Source organism: Acomys russatus, chromosome 9, assembly GCF_903995435.1.
Source record: "Acomys russatus chromosome 9, mAcoRus1.1, whole genome shotgun sequence".
Lineage (NCBI taxonomy): Eukaryota > Metazoa > Chordata > Mammalia > Rodentia > Muridae > Acomys > Acomys russatus.
This window is the reverse complement of record NC_067145.1, coordinates 45,028,455-45,047,914: the sequence shown is the minus strand read 5'-3', so window position 1 is coordinate 45,047,914 and position 19,460 is coordinate 45,028,455. Positions and strand designations below refer to the sequence as shown.

Genomic DNA, 19,460 nt, shown 5'->3' with positions numbered 1-19,460 from the left:
AAATTTAGTCATCTTAGTCTTACTTTAGCAGCTAACAAAACCATGACACACAGCACCAGTGACAGTAGCGCCCACAGTTCACTTCAGACACACAAAAGATTTCATTTCACTATCTTGACTATAGAATTCTTATTTGCAAAGTTTTAACAAAATTAGTGTCTTTCCTTCAGGGTAGGCCTTGAGATGTTTCCTTTAAAGGGGGAGGGGGAGAAAAAGAATGCCTTAGCAGCACGATAATTTAGGCTTTTTGAATCTTGGATTTAAACTACTTAATTTTCCTTATTGTTCAATTTTCAAGTATTCATACTTCATATGTATTCATTTAAAACGAGAAAATGGTATGAAATAGTGAAAAATCTATATGGAAATTGAACCATTTAGTATTTACTTTCAGTGTCTCAAAATTTCAAGAAGAAAATTCAAAGGCATGAACAAAATCATAATCATGACTTTTCTGAGTGTTTTATAGAATATTTTATCATGGATTTCCACTTCTGTGGTTCTAGTTTTTGTTGTTGTTGTTTTTGTTTGTTTGTTTGTTTTTTAAGTTACCTCACATCTAACTTTCCCTCCTATATTTACTCTGACTCCATGGAAAGAATTTGTATTTTGTTCTTAAATACCCACATACAGACAAAACTAGACTACAATGAAAATAATTGTTATATACATCTAAATAGATTATTGTAGCAATGACCATTTTAGAAATTGAGATTCCATTTTATATTTAACTCTAAATAAGGCTTTAGTGTCTCTTCTTAATTCCCAGGCCATTTGAACTCCACAATCTTGATTGTGCAAAAACCTGACCATTCAAATCCCTAGTCCCAGTCATGCATTACCAAGTTAAGATAATTAATAAAATAAATGTTTATGTTTATAAACTTTATTGAAATGCATTTGACCTAAACTCTTCGAAGGGCATGTATAACTCAATTAAATATTACTTCCAACTGTCTAGTCATGGTAAGAACAGCTTAAGAAGTAATAAATTCTATTTTTCAAGAGTGTATTATAGCTGGGTATGGTGGTGCACGCCTTTAGTCCCAGCACTTGGGAGGCAGAGGCAGACGGATCGCTGTGAGTTCGAGGCCAGCCTGGTTTACAAAGTGAGTCCAGGACAGCCAAGGCTAACACAGAGAGACCCTGTCTTGAAAACCAAAACAAAACAAAAGAGTGTATTATAATTAATCATCAAAGAAACTATATTGGGAGTAAGAAGCATAATGGTTTCTTTTGCATGGGTAACCTTTAGATGTTTGTTGCCTTCTTTTGTATCCCTAGAAAATGAGCAGATTTTTTTTGTTGGGCAGGAATCACACTGATCCTCTTTACTGTATTCTTCAGACTTCTGGATAGCTTTTTAACCCATGTTTGTTTTGATTTCCTGCTCACAGATGTCCAAAGAACTCGTTAATCTAAGGAATATCATCTCTCAGCTTGCTTTACAGAAAAGCAAAAATACTTGCTCACCTAAAAATGTTTTTAATTCATAAAACTAACATAGGTACAGCAATGAGGCCTTTGGGGGAAGGCTGACCACAGATCCTATTAAACCCCAGTTCAATTGTCACTGTAGTGGCAGTGTAGTGGCCAACATCAAGTTGTTAAAACAAACAGCCTATTCAAAGGATACAATGTACTCTGAAACTTTAAAACGTTGTTTAAATTGATACTTTTTAGTTCTTAAAATAACTTCTAGGTTCTTAAAAAGTAAAACAAATTTATCAGTCCCTGATACTTCAATATTTGTAACAATAAGGGAAAGGCACACCATTGACACGGAGATGTTTGAATATTGTTTTCAGCGCCTCAAAACTGTTTTTTTACAGCCCTGTTGAGGTCAGCTACAGTCTATTGGCTTTGAGTCTGCAGAAAATTGTAAAGTTTAATGGAAATTTCAAGGCTGTTTTCAGTTACAGAAACAAAAAGAGTAAGTACTTATTTCCTCACTTTCAGAATGTTATTCAGCTTTTCTAACAATATAAAATGCATTGATTTTTATGACTGTGGCCAAGTAAGTTACGGCATATCTTTTAATAACCATGTTTCTATACATTGCAACAGTTTGTCAAAGGCACACATGTTCAGTAAATATTCAATCCTGTGCCTTCACCAAAAGGAATAAGAGGACCTTTACCTATAGTAAGAAAATCCATTTTTTAGCCCGAGAAAGCATCATGGTTTAAAATTTTTGTTCATTACTTGGGCCTAAGCCATGAATATATTTAGACAGAAGAAACAAATTCCCTCAATGTCCTGACACTTGGGCAAGTGTAATGTGAGAGCTGTAGGGAGGGAGCAGCCATTGTGGATTTTCTAGCTTTTATACCTACAAACACACTGCCATTTGTTTACTATTCTTTTTTCCAGTGGCATCTAAAAAGCCCATGCTCACACAGAAAATTTTCATTTTTGATAGTAAACTGTAATCAGAGCTATCAACTCAAATTCTATATGAGTGGTAACACTCAGTGGTCAGAAAATATATAATAAACAGAATGTTGAAGAGTTATTAAGATTACACATACACGGTTGTGCTCTGTAAAATAGTCTCTGTGCAAATCCAGTACCCTGAAACTTTTCAACTGACTTTTTTTTTGGGGGGGGGTGTTAAAAAGAAACAGAATTGGAGAGGAAAAAAAGGAGCATAATCAATAGCTATTTGTTTCATGAAAGCCCTTGGGAGGCTTCTAAGCCTTTCATGCTGCTGTGTTCTCACCTAGAGAACCACTGCACGTGCTTTTCAAAGCTTGGCTGAGCAGCGCTACTCAACTTGTTGGACGCTAAAGCATTCTGTTTGCGTAGTCCTGTTACTGTGAAGAGGGTGGCTGTCCACACGTCGATGCAACGTGACATATTGACTTTGTTCATTTATAGCAACCTTTCCCCCACAAATCAGCACCTAAATTAGGACAAACAAGAGTGTTTCTTTCATGTTGAATCTAACGTTGCAAATGATTGCTTTGGAGGAGTAAAATACATTTCTTGTTCCATGGGCTTTTCCTCCATCCTTCAAGTACTGGTTTTTTTTTTTTAAGTTTTCAAACTCTTTTGATTTAAAAAAAAAAAAAGCATAATGTGTCTTACTTCCAGGTCTTCTTTACAAAGAACTATTATTCCTGTTTTCCCAAACCAACTTCGTAGTAAAAAAAAAAAAAAAGGTGGAGGGGGGTGGTTAAATTTTATACAGGATTTGTCTTTGAAGTTATGGGTATCTGAAAAACTAATTCATTTCTACTAAAGATCTTGCCATTCCTAACCGTACTTTACTAAGATAACTATGTCGTATATATTTATGAAGACTCTATTGAGTAATTAAAGCCACGAACATAGTGATTTTAGAAGCACAGAATTTATATGACATTAAATGCCTTTGAAAGGTATTTATTCGCAGTAGCATATAAAAATTTTAATAATCCTGTCAAATATGTTCATGAATAATTTATTAATCCTCCAATTGTTAAATGCGGCGCGCGCACACCCGCTCTTTATGCCTGTTCCTCCGCGCACGTCACGCAGGAATCTATTGCCCTAGTCTTGAAGTGACAAAGACAAGGTAAAATTGGTCTATTTAGATGCCTAGAGCCTCACAAAAGGGCAGCGCTGCGGGTTAGGCTGGCGAGGTAACACGCGCTCTGTCCCCCGCTGTCCCGAAACCCAGCTTCTGGCAAGCACTCGCGGCGGCGGGATTCCCGCGCCTCCGGGCACCAGGCGGGGTGGGGACAGATGGGGTGCGGTCCCAGGTGAGCGCCCGCGCGTCCAATGGGCGCCTGCGGTCGCCGAGGCCGCGGCCCGCGGCTCCGAGACAGTAGGGAAGGCCGGCTCGTTCCACGCAAGGCCCGCGGGGCGGCCGAGGCCAAGAGGCCCAGCCGCCTCCCGAGCCTTGCCCGAACCCTCCCGAACCTCCCCGAGCCTCCGCCCGAACCTCCCCGAACCGTCCCGAGCCGTCGCCGAACCTCCCCGAGCCTCCTCGTCGCCCGTGCGCGCGACCGATCAGCTGGGCGCGCGTCGCGTGTCACGTGGTGCGCATGTCGAAGGTCACGGCGCGCTCACAATGGAGCTCTCGGAGTATGTGCAGAGAGGCTTCCAGACGCTGGCGGATCCCGGTTCCTTTGACTCCAACGCCTTCGCGCTTCTCCTCCGGGCGGCTTTCCAGAGCCTGCTGGACGCCCGGGCGGACGAGGCCGCGCTAGGTAAGCGGCTCGCCCGCCGCCGCGGCCTGGGCGGAGGGGCGCCCGGCAGAGCCGCCAGCCCGGCGCCGTGGGCGCAACCCCGGCCGGAGCAAGTCCCAGGGCTTCGCCCAGCGCTCGGCCCTAGTGTGGGGACCCGAGCCGGCCTCGAGCGCCGTCCTGCCCCCGCGGGGCACCTGCACGCGGCCAGCTCCAAGCTCCCGGCCTGGTTTTTCCGCCAGTCTCTTTGTTCCTTTGTAAAGCCGCGTTCAAGTCTCGTTCGTGGCCTAAATGTGTGGGGTTTTCAGCCTCCTCGGAGGCTGCTGCTGTTTTGACACTTGGACTTCGACTGGGGAGGTCCTGTGATTCAGCCTCCCCGGGCTGGGCTCGAGGGGGTTCAAAGGGGTCTGTTTCCGAAGTAACGGCTGGGTCAGATAGCACTGACATTTTCCAACCTAGAGAACACCTCCGGATCCCTGTGATGATGACTCCAACACTGGCGCTCAGTGTGTTTTCGTCCAGAACCTTCAAGTAGGGCTCGTAATGTTTTGTTCTGCAGCGGGTACCAGGAAGAGAGACTGTTTTAAATATCTGTTCGCAGAATGCAGTTGTCATTATGTATTAAGAACGTCCATTAAGAATACATCACTTGTAGATACTTTCCTCAAATGTATCAACACACTTTAGAACTCTGGGCTACTCCCCCCGTCCCCCCGCCCCCAGTTTCACACTAGACACTTGGACAAAAGTATGAAAGTGGAAGCTGTTCTTCAGGCTAAAAATAGTAACCGCCACCTGGGTTAATCTTGGCGTAGGTGTGTGTGTGTGTGTGTGTGTGTGTGTGTGTGTGTGTGTGTGTGTGTGTGTGTTGAAGATATTAGTGGGATTTTGAAAGTTTTGTTGTATATTCTGATGTATGCCCTCCTGTCAAGCTTCCATGATGTATTTATATCCACGGAGCCAATTACTCTAAAATGTCATTTTTAAAAGTTGTACATTTTGAAATTTACAGTATGTAAACTCTCTTCAGTTTCTCCTTTGCTTTCAATGCATCCGGCAACCACTGCCTCCCTTTTCTTTGAGGCCTGGTATTTTTTAAAATATTAAGACGAAATAAAAGAAGTTAATTGAAAAGAGATTGACAGCAGATTATTGATGTATCCTCTTTATTGTTTTTGCAGTTGACCTTGTTCTTCTCTTCCATTTTTTGATTTTTTGGTGATCTTTTCCAAAAGTTTTACCCAAACTAAAATATTCCTCTTAGGAACAGGGACCTAAAGAATTTGTAATCATTAGCGATTAATTTATTTTAGATCACCCAGACTTGAAACATATCGACCCAGTGGTTTTAAAGCATTGTCATGCGGCAGCTGCAACTTACATACTGGAGGCAGGAAAGCACCGAGTTGACAAATCTACTCTAAGGTACAGGCTTTCTCTAAATGCCCATTTATTTTTAAGTGGTATCTTTGTGATTGTAATTTCAGTTTTTAAAGAGAGAGTAAACCCTGGTTTATTTCCCCACCCCTCCAGCACTTACCTAGAAGACTGTAAATTTGACCGAGAGCGAATAGAACTGTTTTGCACGGAGTATCAGGTTACTTACTTTAAACTTTTAAATTAACAATTAGCTCCCCCTCCCCTTTTTCCTGCTGTTTGCAAAAATGTGTTTTCTTTCCTTTTTCCCTTCTCCCCAGAATAATAAGAATTCTCTAGAAATCCTACTGGGAAGGTAGGTACTGTATGTATGAGGTGTCAAGCTGGGGCACTTTTCACTTGTGGGTAATGAATGGAACTTGCTGGTGTGAAACAAAACAGGGCAAAAAAAAAAAAAAAAAAAAAAAAAAAAAAAAATCTGGGATCCTGCCCCAAAATGAAAGGGCCAAAGGGCAAGTGGAACAATTGAAGTTAAGCTAATGTCTTTAAGGATAGAGCCTGATATAATCTTAGTAGGATGCTTTTACTCTTTTGAACTTGAAGATGAAGTTCAACAGTACTTTCAGTGGAATGGGATGGGTTGAGGGAGGAAAGCATGGAAGTTGTGTAGATACTACAGAATGCCATTGTCTTTCAGTATAGGCAGATCCCTTCCTCACATAACTGATGTTTCTTGGCGGTTGGAGTATCAGATAAAGGTAAAGTTGAACAAACTCTCTGCAGAGGGACTTAGAGGGACTTTTTTTTTTTTTTTTTTTTAAGGTTAAAGTTTGGTGTTTTGTGTTGTTTTAGACCAATCGACTTCATAAGATGTACCGACCTGGATATTTGGTCACCTTAAATGTAGAGGTGGGTATAGGTCTTTGTCTAGAAATAAAATGTGTAACAAAAATTTAATTTCCTTTGTACAAATAAACGGTATTTTTTTTTCCTTCCATAGAACAGTGATTCCCAATCCTACCCAGAGATTAGCTTTAGTTGCAGCATGGAGCAGTTGCAGGTACAGTATTTAAGATCTTGGAATATGCTTCTTTCAGTGGGTGCTTGAGACCTAGGTGGAAGTTTTAAAATATAATCTACACATCACCAGATAATGAAGGTTGCCTCAGGACTTAAAGGCAAAGGGAGAAAGGAAAGCAGAAATTTAACATAGACTTCACTTTTAGAAGTTATTTGCTGCTTTCTCTAACTTAAACATGACTTGAAATTTTGTGTTCAGCACACTTGCCTTCATTTTATAATGCATCTGATTTCATAAAACTGAGCAAAAGAGCAAGAATTTTAAAATGCCTTTCACAAATTAAACTTCCAAGGTTGCATTTTAAGCAGCAGTTTAAAATTACTCTAAAGGGAAAGTACACTTAAGTTCTTAAAACTGTATATTGTCAGTGTAAAACTGAAGAAATTGAAAACTTCGTTGATTGATGGATATAACAACGAATTTCTTTCTTAGCAATTAAATAAAATGAAGACTATCCTTGAGAAGTTTGATGAAATAGAATGTTCCAAAGACATCTGCAGTCATTTCAATGTAATTATTAGACAAACTTTAAACAGAGTTTGTGAATCAACCTTCCGTAGAGAAGTTGAGACGGTGTAGATATTCTCTGCCTGCAAAAACTCGTTAGAAATTCTCTTTTAATTAGAACTTGAATAGCTGATTCAAAGATCAGATCCCGTATCAGAAGCGCTGCTTTTGATAGTGATTTGCCAGCGGTTAAGTCCCCTTCAATTTTGACTCTTTAGGTGTTCTTTCGACTTTTTTTCTTGCAGCTGCCTCAAAGTTGGGTGCTTCCTTACTTGTATCCCCCAATTGTGACACGAGTTGTGCATTTTTTTAGGACTTGGTGGGGAAACTTAAGGATGCTTCAAAAAGCCTGGAAAGAGCAACTCAGTTGTAACTTGGAGAGGCGGATGAAGAGCCTAGAGGAGAGCCAGACGCACCTTGTCTTCTGCAGGACGGTCGTTCGCGAGCTAGATGTCATTTTCTGTAGCAAAAGAGCTTCCTTTTGAAGTTATGCCAACCATCTATTTTGACACCTTTTTTACATATGTGAAATGGTTAAGAGGGAAGCCCTTAAGCATTTGAGTGTTCAGTATTAATCGTGCATTCCCTCTATCTTCAGCGTTTTCAAGCCCCGTCAAAGTATAATACTCTGAATAAATACGGTGGCGTTCCCAAAAGAAGGGTGGTAATCTGGAGTTTGTGTGTGAATGACGACGGTGTGTGCAAGGCAGATCCGACCGGCCTCGGCTCGCGACGCCTGCCTTACCCCGGGCTAAGCGCCGCGGGAAAGGTGTGCGGGGAGCGGTGCTCGAGGCCGAGGCGGCCCGTTACCTGCGCCCGGCCGGCCCGACCCTGCGCGCGGAGCCCGGCGGGCTGCTCCCCGCGCGCGCCTCTCCCCGGCAGCGGGCGGGCGGGGCGGCCGCTGTTGTTTCCGCGGGCCTGGCTCGGCGCAGGTTCAGCGGGGGCAGCGGCCGGGCGCCCCCGGTGGCGGGCCCCGCGGACGTGTGCGCCGCGAGCGGGAGACATAGTGGGGGGCGGGGCGGCGTGCGGGGCCGAGCGGGACCCGCCGAGAGGGCGGCGTGTGGCGCTGTGGAGAAATGCCGCCGCCGCCGCGGCCGCGGCGCGCAGCGAGGGGAGGGGGCTGGGCGCGCGGCGCGCAGGGGAGGGGGCGGCCACGGGCCCGACTACACCGACACTAATTCCCAGGCCGCCCTTAAGGAATGAGGGGAGCACGTGACCCGGCGGGGGGCGGGGGGAGGGGGCGGGCGGACTCCGAGCCATTTTGGAGCCGGTGTCAGTTTCCACTCTGCCTTCAGCGGTGCATTTTTTTCCACCCTCCCCTCCCCCGTCCTCATCCTTCCTCCCCTCCCCCGCCTCCCCGCCCGCACGCACACTCGGCGCCCCCCGCCCGCCCGCTCGCCTCCCCCACGCGAGTCTGAAATAATAATCGTAGTATTAAAGGCAGAGACCGGGCGAGACAATGGGGAGGTTGGCGAGGGAGCCCCGCGCCGGCTTAACAACACCTCCCAGCCCCGCAGAATAATACGGCGCGGCCCCTCCGCGCGCCCTCCCCCGAGCGCGGCTGGGAGGCGGCGGCTGCGCCGAGGAGGAGGAGAGGCCCTGAGGAGGCGGCGGCGGAGGCCGCGCGGAGGCGGAGGAGGCCGCGCGGGAGGAGGAGGCCGCGGCGCGCGAGCAGGAGGCCGGCGGGGGAGCGGCATGAGCCGAGCGCGGCGGCCGCGGCTGCTCTCGGCCGCGCTCGGTGCCCATTGACAGCGGCGGCGGCAGCTCGCTCCAAGATGGCCGCTTGGCTCGCATTCATTTTCTGCTGAACGACTTTTAACTTTCATTGTCTTTTCCGCCCGCTCCGATCGCCTCGCTCCGGCCGCTCTTTCCGGGTACGTAGGAGGCGAGGCGCCGGCGGGCCGTGGCCGGGGACTGGTGGGGGTCGGGGCGGCGTGGGGTGGGGTGGGGGGGCGGCGGCGCTGACAGCGTGGGCAACCGGCCCGCGCCCCGCGCCCGCGCCCGCGCGCCCGCCGCCTCCCGCGGCGCCGGACGCCCCGCAGCCCGCACCAGCGCCGGCCCGGCCGCGCTCCAGCCGCTCCAGCCGCCACCCGCGCCCGGCCGCGCCGCGCCGCGCCGCCCCACGTTTTAGTTCCCCGCTCCCCCGAGCACCCCCCGGCACACTCACGCCGCACATGGTCCCCGAGAGCGGCACTTGTGTCTCCAGCCTGCGCGGCTCCCGCGGCCGCTGCGCCCTTTGTTGAGAGGTAGACTTTGCTGAAACGGGGACGGGATCCTGAGATCGGGCGCTGCCTGGGTCCAGTGGCTCCCCTCTTCTCCGAAAGAAAGGGCTCTGGAGGTCTTTGAACCTTCAGGGAACGCCCCCATTTTATAGGGACGGGTACTGTGGGGGGCAGCGATCCTGACGAGGTGGGTGTTAGGCTGGGGGGAGCCCCGACAAAAATGTTATTAACTTAAGTTGGAGGGACACTTGTGTGAAATTTGATGGCTGGTAAGATGGCGGTTCCCAGTTGTTTTCAAGGTCCTGTGCATTTGTGTTGGAAAGGGTAAAGTTTTCAAGGTGGTATTTGTTGGGAGTCTTGGACAGGGTTTCCATAGGTACTTAGGGCGAGCTCTCTAGGAGGTGGGCATTTCATATTTAGAGCTTTGTTTTGGAGTGAAGACGGTGACTGGACGTTAGCTTTGCTGAAGGCTCCCTTTCTCTTTCCACTTCTTACCCCCCCCCCTTTTTTTTTTCTGCTTTATCCTCGAAGAGACTACAACTTTCCCCTTTGCTGTGGGATGCGTGGGGAGTAGTGAGTTGGGTCCACTGCGTTTTATGGATTTTGCTAAATGTCACAATAGGTCATGCAGTAAGGGGATGCTTCGGGGAAGGACCACTAACGCGCTGATTGCTTATGTTTACGTAGTCATTTGGACTTGACAGCGCTGGAGCATGATCTTTTCCCCTGAGCTTTACAGTTAATAATTGGAAATAAACAAGGAGAGAGACTTTGATCATTCCCAATTGCAATAAAAGGATTTAGTGGGCTTAGTGGTCACGGTTCAACATCTGAAAGAGAATTGAGCATTAACCCCTTCTCTGAAAGTAGGCGAAATTCTGGGCATATTTACCCAAATGCAGATGTGTAATGGTAGTGCAATCTGTTTTTGTAGGAGCTTTCCCCCAACCTTTGGGAACACGGTGTAAAACGTAGTAAAGACTTGACACTAGAGGATGTAAGTTGTTGACGGCATGTGTGTAATCAAGTTTTGAGAGTGTGTAGTAAGTAACATGTTGGTCTTAAGTAGACTAGTGAGAGATTAAGGAGAATTTCTCAAGAGGTTGGTTTGTTTGTTTTAAGTAACATTTTTACCCAGGAGTTCATTGCCAGGTATCTTCTATGAAAGTGAGATATTTGAGATAACTACTACGGTGGACTATACTATTGTAATATCTCTAAGGCTTTCTAAAAGATTGTATATGCATGTGTAGACACTCAAATCTAGTCACATACAAACTTCGGTGAGGCAGGTAAGCATTTGGGTGTTTTTGGTAAGTGCATGGACACCCTACCACTGAGCTCTTGCCTTTATATTGTGTCAAGTAAGCAAAATTCTCCCATGAGTCAAGTCACCCCCAATTTTACCCACACTCACATTTGAGCCAGGAGCCCCGAGTAGGATTATGGAGTTCATTTGCATTTCTTAGGTTGCAGCCCTCAAGCTGATTGTTAACACCGAGCTTGCTTCTGTTTCCCTTCATTGTGACACTCCTGATGGTAGGCCTCCAACTAAAAACTGACAGCTCCAACTGAGGAAGCTATAAAGGCATGATTTAACTATGAGTGTTTTCAGTGGCCTGTGCTTCTTGCATTTTTACTGACTCACAGGCAGTTTCTGAGGTGCAAGAGATTTTTTTTTTCTTAAGTCTTATCAAGCATGCCAGAAAGTCTTGATGAGGTTGTCAGTCCTACCCAATAGGATAAAACGATGAAGAATGGATGTTTGTGTCAATAACATAGCGATAATTGATCAGCAGTGTGAATGGCTTGTAGAATAGGGCCAAATTATCTTCAACTGGGATAAGAAAGTTGTGTAGATTCCGATTTAGGGTGAATTTGAGAGGCTTTGGTCAAGTCCTCGTCACTGAAGTGTTCAAAGGGAACTAGTGATCATCTTGTTTTGAGGCTTGGCTGTTCTGAGGTAGTCTTTGTGCTGATGTCAGAGAATGTGCCTTCTGAAACGTAGAGAAGGGAAAGGCAGCGCCCTATGGTGAACTCCGTGATGGCTGTGTTCTCTGATAGGAAGACCATCAGCCCCCTGACCTTCCTAGGAAAGAGTCTGTGGTTTCACAGAGTTTCCCTTAAGCACAGGCAGGGTGGTCTTCAATCACTGGGTGTGTTTGGATTTACATCCTGCTCCTCTGTACAGGCACCTTCTCATCCACACCTCTTCTCTGCCTCTACCTACACTGATGCTGTTTGTTGACAGAAGTCCAAACAAGTAATCCAAAGTGCCCCTGAGTGAGTCACTTTCACAGAGAGGCTTGTTTTGGGTTTGGGCCATCTCTAGTATTCATCGCTGTTAATTCCAGCCGTTGGGGTATGCTAGCTGGTATTTCCCTCTTCTGTATCAAAATTTCCTTAGAATTAGTATTAAAGCCCCAGGTGCATTTTACTAGAAGTTATGCAAGTCCCCAGATTTCCATTACAGTCAGCTCGGAGGAGGCTGCACTTCAGTCAGGTTTAGAAGGTCACTCTTGGTTTAGACTCTGTATTGAATGAAAGGGTAGTAACTAAGCCACACCCCCCAGCAGTATACCTGGTAACTGCCTTCCCTGAGTGTGGTTTGCTGCAGTGTTGCTGACAATTCTCAACTGTAAGCTTTCTAAAATGCATCTGCTGGGATGCATCTTGTGAGCACTGTATGAGAGTTAGGTAAGAGAATGACATTTGTTTTCCCGCCTAATCTTTACCCAGCGTTTGTCTTTGGGAGTGAGCTGGTCACATGGCTCTTCACTTGTCGCTATCCTACCCACTTTTCCTCCCTCCAGCATAGTTTATTCAAACGGAGGTTTGCCCCTTCTTCCCTCTGGTAAAACAGACTTCAGAATTCAACCCTTTCAAAAACTTTGCATGGCTCATCTAATCTACTGGAGGACTTATGAGAGAAGAGAACCGTAGAGGTTCAGTTCAATAACCTCTCTGCAACTCAAGCCTTGCCGGGCAGGGGCTAAGTGCACAGTTGGCAATTCTCAAAAGATCTCTAAGTGAAATTTCTGACGTAGTGATTGCTAACAGGACAGACAGAAAAAGGCAAGATAAGGAAGTGGCTCTTCCCTTCTAGTGGACTAGGAAGAGGCTCGGAGTGTCTGGAGTGGGGATGGGACTGTGGTGGCGGTCACCGGAGGATTCGCACCCTTCGACCCCACCCCGCCCCTCCCCCGCGCCCGCCACCCCACACGCCGGCAGAGGCTCGGCTCGGCCAGCTCCGCTCAGAGTTGCAGCCGTGGCCGGATGCCAAGTGTAAGTGTAAGTTGCTATGGAAACCCCAACGGAGGCGAGTTCCGAATCCGGAGCGAGACCTAGCCCCGGGCACCTTGGGATCCGCCCCTCACGTCCGCCCGTGTCCGTGGCGCCCAGGCCTTAGCCAAGGCTCACAAGGTGCTTCTCTCCTCAGCACCCAGTCCGGAAATGCCAGGGATGCAGGAGGCTCACCACGCGCCTCCTCTTTGTGGGACCTGAGCCCTGTCAGGTTCTGCTTGCTTGAGCTGTCTAAACAAGAATCCCGAAGTTTTTGACTGGAAGTCCTGCAGGAAATTCCACAGTAAATTCGGAGACTTAGATCAAGCCCTGGTGGCTAGTAAATATCCGCGGGGATTGTGTGGTGTCCCCAGAGCTGCATGATGTCTGCAGTGCTGAGGGACAGACGGAAGAAAAAGACCCGAATCCCCTGGGCTCCCAGCCCCCACCCCAGACCTTTTCATCTCACTCCAGGAATGACCTGCGAGGCCAGAAGTAAATTTAGTTGGATCCTTTTACACCATTTCAGTGGAGGTTATTCTGATCTCATTAGTAAATTCCTTGTGTGGAAAACGTTTGGGGAGTCCAGCTGTAGTGTGTTAAAGGAGTTTTATGAACTATTCAGCGGTTCAGGGTATACAGTTACTGGGAATTGTGGAGATAATCTTGATTCTCTTTTGAGTTATAGCCATTTTTTTTTTTTTGTATGTGTCTTGCAGGATCTTTTATCAAGCAGAAATGCATCGAACAACCAGAATCAAGATCACTGAGCTAAATCCCCACCTAATGTGTGTACTTTGTGGAGGGTACTTCATTGATGCCACTACCATAATAGAGTGTCTACATTCCTGTAAGTACACAACATTAGCCTTCTTGTGTCTGTATGTAGTTCACCGCCCCTGCTGACTGCTGGAACATTCCCACAGTCCTTGGAAATGTCAGCACACAGTCGTGGGGCTTACTTTCTTTTCTATGTAGTGATTTTTCCTGAAGTTTTGTTACAATTAGGTAGTATATAGTGTTCTGGATATTAATTGGTTTCACTTTTTGACTGTGAGAAATACTTTTGTCATTTCCCATCCTTGAATTTTCAGTTCTGACACTATTAATGTTTGAACCTCTGTTTTCTAAATTCACAAGACCTTTTTGTGTTCCTCTTTCTAGTCTGTAAAACATGTATTGTACGTTACTTGGAGACCAGCAAGTATTGTCCTATCTGTGATGTCCAAGTTCATAAAACTAGACCACTACTGAACATAAGGTAGGAAAATGCTGACATTTCTTGGTGGTAAATGTTTTATTGGAATTCATAGTCAGGGAAGGCATTCCTGTTTTGCCTCTTGGGAAATTAGTTCTTGAATCCTAACTTGATATGTGTGCTTTATAGGGGGTAGAACTTTAATTTCTTGGCATTTTAATGATGTCTGTGTTTAGATAAAGTTCAGTATTATTCCATTCTTTTAAAGATGTCTTTTTTGTCCTTTAAAACTGAATTAGTTTCCCCTTTTTTTGTGCATGGATTTATTGACTTAATGACAGACAAGAATAATTTTTTCAGTGCTTCCCTTGACTAGGTGAATATGAAGAATTAATTAGTGAACATAAAGGGTCTGCTGATTTGAAGAATGACTACAGAGCCCTTCTCACTCTTTTTCTTATCAATGTACTTTTACACTGTATCACAATCAATAAAATATCACCACATAAAAATAAATAAATAAATAAAACCTAAGAACATTTCTAGTTTTGTTACATTAATGATTCTTACTTCTTTTCAGGTCAGATAAAACTCTGCAAGATATTGTGTACAAATTAGTCCCAGGGCTTTTCAAAAGTGAGTAACTTGGTTAAATGGATTTTTTTTTAATTGCTGGTTTCCCCTATTGTACCAAATTTCTATATTTCCCCTTCTCACACCTTTCAGATGAAATGAAGAGAAGAAGGGATTTTTATGCAGCTCATCCTTCAGCTGATGGTAAATTTTTGTGGGGCAAAAGTTATTTTATTTGGGGAAGAAACCTATTTAGTAATTTAAATTATTGTGTTTATTCTAAATTATCCCTCCTATCCACTTACGTAAAAATATTGTTTTCTTTTTCATTGAATTTCAAAATGTCCTTATAGCTGCCAATGGCTCTAATGAAGACAGAGGGGAAGTTGCAGATGAAGATAAGCGAATTATAACTGATGATGAGATAATAAGCTTATCGATTGAGTTCTTTGATCAGAACAGGTAAGTTCTGCTGGGCATTGGTTTTATGGTGCTGTGGTTTTGAGATGCTGTGTTTCACCAGTAATTTCCTCTATCCTAGATTGGATCGGAAAGTAAGCAAAGAGAAATCTAAGGAAGAGGTATGTTCCACAGTGCAGACTACAAGGGGGAAACTGGGTTCTAGATTTTTATGTTGGTCTTTAAAATATTCTGGGGTCACACGATGTTGTTAAACAGCCAAGTTGTATTGGGAATTTGTCAATTAAGTATTTTTAATAGTAAAATTCAAAATGCAGCTAGTTGAGAGTTTTGTTGCATTTGGTGTGAATATTAGTACCTTTTGTCATATTTAGGCAATTCAAACTTTCTTTTTACTTGAAAGCTAGGGATTGGAGAAAATTACTTTTGTAAATGTGTCCCTAGGTGAATGATAAAAGATATTTACGATGCCCAGCAGCAATGACTGTGATGCACTTGAGAAAGTTCCTCAGGAGTAAAATGGACATACCTAATACTTTCCAGGTACCTACTTCATGCATTTTATGTAGATTTAAGTTTTAAAATTTTTTTCATTCTGGGCCATAAAAGGAAGTATTTTAAAAAATCTTAAATTTGGTGGCAGAGTTTAAGATACTTCTTAAAATGGTTTGTGAAGATGCTTCTTAAAGCACTTTGGATTATGTTTAGATGATAAAAACATAGGGATTTGTCTTGTCTTTTTGTCACTGAATACTTGAACTATGTTTCAATAGATTGATGTCATGTATGAAGAGGAACCTTTAAAGGATTACTACACACTAATGGACATTGCCTACATTTATACCTGGAGAAGAGTAAGTAGCCCTCTACCCTTAGGCTATGTTGGACCAGTGCATGCAAAAGAATTGAATGATTTTTTTTTTTTTCTTTTTCCTCTTTGTAGAATGGCCCACTTCCTTTGAAATACAGAGTTCGGCCAACTTGCAAAAGAATGAAGATCAGTCACCAGAGAGATGGACTGACAAATGCTGGAGAACTGGAAAGTGACTCTGGGAGTGACAAGGCCAATAGCCCAGCAGGAGGTATTCCCTCCACCTCTTCTTGTTTGCCCAGCCCCAGTACTCCAGTGCAGTCTCCCCACCCACAGTTCCCTCACATTTCCAGTACTATGAATGGAACCAGCAGCAGCCCCAGTGGTAACCACCAATCTTCCTTTGCCAGTAGACCTCGAAAGTCATCAATAAATGGGTCATCAGCAACCTCATCTGGTTGAGTCCTGAGACTGTTAAGGAAAAGATTTTTCAACCCCCTGATTTTAGACACCTTCATCCATTACAGCTTTATAGATGCGAGTACATGTGACTGTCGTCCAGTTTGCTTTCTTTTGTAGTGACATTAAATTTGGCCATAAGAGATGGACTAATTGTGCTGCTCCACGTGGATGTTAATTGAAAAGAAAGATTCTTTCTGTAAAGAATTGGATTCTGAGAAGGCAGGCAAGATGTGTTTCTGTGTTAGGAAAGATGTGAAATGGTTTTCTGTGACCATTGTTTGGATTTGGAAATGTTCTGCAGTGGGTAGACATTGGCCCATAGTTTGTTAATCTCAACTAACGCCTACATTACATTCTCTTTGATTGTTCTTGTTATTATGCTGTTTTGTGAACCTGTAGAAAACAAGTGCTTTTTATCTTGAAATTCAACAAATGGAAAGAATAAGCATAGAATATCGCATTCTATGTAGCCATGTCACTGTGAATAACAATTTCTTGCATATTTAGCCATTTTAATTCCTGTTTGATTTTTACTTCTCTGTTGCTACGCAAAATGATCAAAGGAAACTTCAGTTTTACAATCTGTATGCCTAAAAAGCGGGTACTACCGTTTATTTTACTGACTTGTTTAAATGATTCACTTTTGTAAGAATCAGATGGCATTATGCTTGTTGTACAATGCCATATTGGTATATGACATAACAGGAAACAGTATTGTATGATATATTTATAAATACTATAAAAATATTGTGTTTCATGCATTCAAAAACAGTTGTTAAAATTCTCCAAACTGGTTCGACCTTGGCAGATACCCATAGTGCACCCAATGTTGAGGCTTACCACCAGCACAGAATTTGTTTTGATGTTAATGACTAGTTTCAAATTCCTTTCCACTTAGAAGCTAATGGCAGATCATCATAGTTCTGGCTTTTCTCCAATAATACTTTCAAAATTAATGTTGCAGTAAAGAAAAAATTTTAACCAAGGCAAATGGAAATAGTGTTTTAATTTTCCATTGGTTAAAATATAATTTAGGTGTTTTTAAATACTATTTATCACTGGAATTCTAAAATAGATTTTTAAGTCAACCAGCTAATTGCTGAAGCAAGGCATTTTATCTACAATTATCATAGTATATGTGGCATAATAGTAATTTCAAATTTAAAAGTTGTTTTTATAGTTAAGGGAATCTGCCTTTTCTGTAATGTCTGGAAATAGAAGCAATTTATTATGAGTTTCTACAGGTATTTTTAAATAGAGAAAATGTGTTGAATTTAAAATATGAATGACCCCACCAATTCTCAGTTTGCTTTGGTCGAACTTAATGTTTATCACCTATCAGTTGTTTGTAAGGATGTTTATTCTATATGAATATTGTTTCATGTTTGTATGGGAAATTGTAGCTAAGCATTTCATTGTCTCCAGTCTGCAAAGGAAGCACAATTCTATTGCTTTGTCTTGCTTATAGCCATTAAATCATTACTTTTACATATATTGCTGTTACTTCTGCTTTCTTTAAAGACTCAGTAAATGATGTTTTTTGAAGCCACAAAATACATATATTTTTATTTTGACCTAAATTTGTACAGTCCCATTGTGTGTGTTGTTTCTAATTATAGATGTAAAATTAAATTTCATTTTTAATTGGAAAAATTCAATAAAAAGATATTCATTTAGAAAATAGCTATGGTCTTTAAAATTTTGCTATGAAAAGCACAATGTGCAGAAGTTTTGGGAACCCTGTAGTGGATTGCAAGACTAAAACCTAAGGAAAATACATTGTTGTCAAATGGTGTTGCTAAGTAAATGCTTTGTTGTATGTTGAAAGCCCAATGAAAGAAGTATCTGTTATTTACAACCTTTGAAACAAATGTTACCAATGTTTGCCAATTTCGGTGAATTTAATTCATTTTTCTAGGCTTTTCTCAAGGTTTTCATGGTGTTGTGTAGGACAGAAGACATCTCACCCTTTGTGATGGACTTACTTCTGAGAGTGCCTGTTAAAACATCAGAGGCACTTACAGCAGTGTGTCACCATACTTGAAAACATTTCCATTTATTGTATCTGGGAGGAGGCTTTTTACCCTTAATTTGAAAATTGCTTAAGCTTAAAAGATATTTCAGTCAAAATTGTCTTTTAATAAAACAACAGAAAGATGCGTCTTGGTTTGCTTCTTAAATGACTAGTCATTATTGCTCTTACACTTGAGATTAAAAACCTTTCCCAAGTTACCACTTTTAAAATCTTCACCTTAAGAAAACCCCTGTGGAATCTCCTAACTTTGTAATTTACCAAATTAAGGTAAAGGAAAAGTTGGCTCTAGAGTTTGACTTTTACTCTTAAATGTATTCTAGCATCCTTGAATACAAAGCTAACCCAGTAACCTACAGAAAACGCCTAAATGGATCCCACAGATTCTTAGCTTAAAGGTAGAAAGAGAAATGGGGGCCCGGCTGGTGTTGTATAAATAGTAATCTGTCTTGCTTTACACATGCATAACACTTTACAAGTACCTTTACCTCTTACATTGCCGGCCGTTAATTGCACCGAGTAGGAAAGGATTGCCCTTCAGTTGACTTAAGTAGTTAAGCACATTGCTTTATTTCCACTCGCACATGTTCAGATGTTCGGTTCTCTGCAAGTAAAATAAAACAAAGAGCCGACTGGTTGGACCTTTATCTTGTCCTGTTTCCCCAAGGGTTGGAATTAAACTATTGGTGATACCATCCATTATGGTACTGTGTGGGCCTATCAAGAACAAATTTTATTCTGAATTCTTTAACAAGAACTTAAATGCCCATGTGAAATACTACTTGTACAGATGAGCAAGAAGTGAAGACTTAACGGAGTTTTTATGTAGTCCATAACTTTTAGATGGAATAGGATTCAGAAGCATGCCGCACCAGGGACCCAATCAGCATCCTGGAGTGAAGGAAGTTCACCTCTCCTCCCATTGCACCAGGAGTTTTTACAGTGCTTACCTGGTAGACTGAAACAACAAAAGCCTCTTGGTCAAATTGCGTTTAAAATAGCTGGACTTCCATCATGTTAGATCTGTGCATCTTCTAACCACATACAAAACCCTTCTCAAAACTGCACATCCCTTTAAGACGCTCAATGAAGTGGACCAAGGACCCCAGGCTCTAATTTAAAGCTCTTGGATAAATGCCACTTAAAAGATATTTCCTTGAGGATATTTGCCTTTCTGAATAAAATGAACAGCACAACAGGTGGTTACTTTAAAAAAAAAAAAAATCCCGACTCCTGCAACATCATCGCTCTCCAACCCCCAATCCCTTGAGCTCAAGTGGGACCACAGAGTCAGGTTCTACATTAGGAAGGGAAACAAGTTCT

General features: G+C 43.2%; 2 protein-coding genes across 3 annotated transcripts; both read left to right on the top strand.

Annotated features, from left to right (window-relative positions):
- Nucleotides 1-4,008: 4,008 nt before the first annotated feature.
- On the top strand, nucleotides 4,009-7,819 carry Commd3 (COMM domain containing 3). Its single transcript, XM_051151269.1, has 8 exons — nucleotides 4,009-4,196; nucleotides 5,486-5,597; nucleotides 5,706-5,769; nucleotides 5,870-5,904; nucleotides 6,247-6,307; nucleotides 6,402-6,458; nucleotides 6,550-6,609; nucleotides 7,451-7,819. Exons 1-8 carry the CDS (start codon nucleotides 4,058-4,060, stop codon nucleotides 7,508-7,510), a joined length of 588 nt encoding a protein of 195 aa, XP_051007226.1. The 5' UTR covers nucleotides 4,009-4,057; the 3' UTR covers nucleotides 7,511-7,819.
- A 1,028-nt stretch (nucleotides 7,820-8,847) lies between these two features.
- On the top strand, nucleotides 8,848-18,290 carry Bmi1 (BMI1 proto-oncogene, polycomb ring finger). 2 transcript variants are annotated; one of them, XM_051151267.1, is made up of 10 exons: nucleotides 8,848-9,011; nucleotides 13,361-13,491; nucleotides 13,806-13,902; nucleotides 14,420-14,475; nucleotides 14,566-14,616; nucleotides 14,766-14,874; nucleotides 14,954-14,993; nucleotides 15,277-15,375; nucleotides 15,606-15,686; nucleotides 15,776-18,290. In XM_051151267.1, the coding sequence occupies exons 2-10, from the start codon at nucleotides 13,380-13,382 to the stop codon at nucleotides 16,103-16,105; spliced, it is 975 nt and encodes a 324-aa protein (XP_051007224.1). In that variant the 5' UTR covers nucleotides 8,848-9,011; nucleotides 13,361-13,379; the 3' UTR covers nucleotides 16,106-18,290. The 2 variants fall into 2 exon arrangements, with proteins under 2 accessions (XP_051007224.1, XP_051007225.1); XM_051151268.1 differs by lacking the exon at nucleotides 8,848-9,011 and adding an exon at nucleotides 9,245-9,383.
- The last annotated feature ends 1,170 nt before the right edge of the window (nucleotides 18,291-19,460 follow it).

Coding starts and splice junctions, on each gene's coding strand:
- Commd3 (XM_051151269.1), top strand. CDS start 4,058: ATGGAGCTCTCGGAGTATGTGCAGAGAGGCTTCCAGACGCTGGCGGAT. Junction 5,598..5,705: donor GTTGACAAATCTACTCTAAG/GTACAGGCTTTC, acceptor CCACCCCTCCAG/CACTTACCTAGAAGACTGTA. Junction 6,308..6,401: donor GGTTGGAGTATCAGATAAAG/GTAAAGTTGAAC, acceptor GTGTTGTTTTAG/ACCAATCGACTTCATAAGAT.
- Bmi1 (XM_051151267.1), top strand. CDS start 13,380: ATGCATCGAACAACCAGAATCAAGATCACTGAGCTAAATCCCCACCTA. Junction 13,492..13,805: donor AATAGAGTGTCTACATTCCT/GTAAGTACACAA, acceptor TCCTCTTTCTAG/TCTGTAAAACATGTATTGTA. Junction 15,376..15,605: donor ACATACCTAATACTTTCCAG/GTACCTACTTCA, acceptor ATGTTTCAATAG/ATTGATGTCATGTATGAAGA.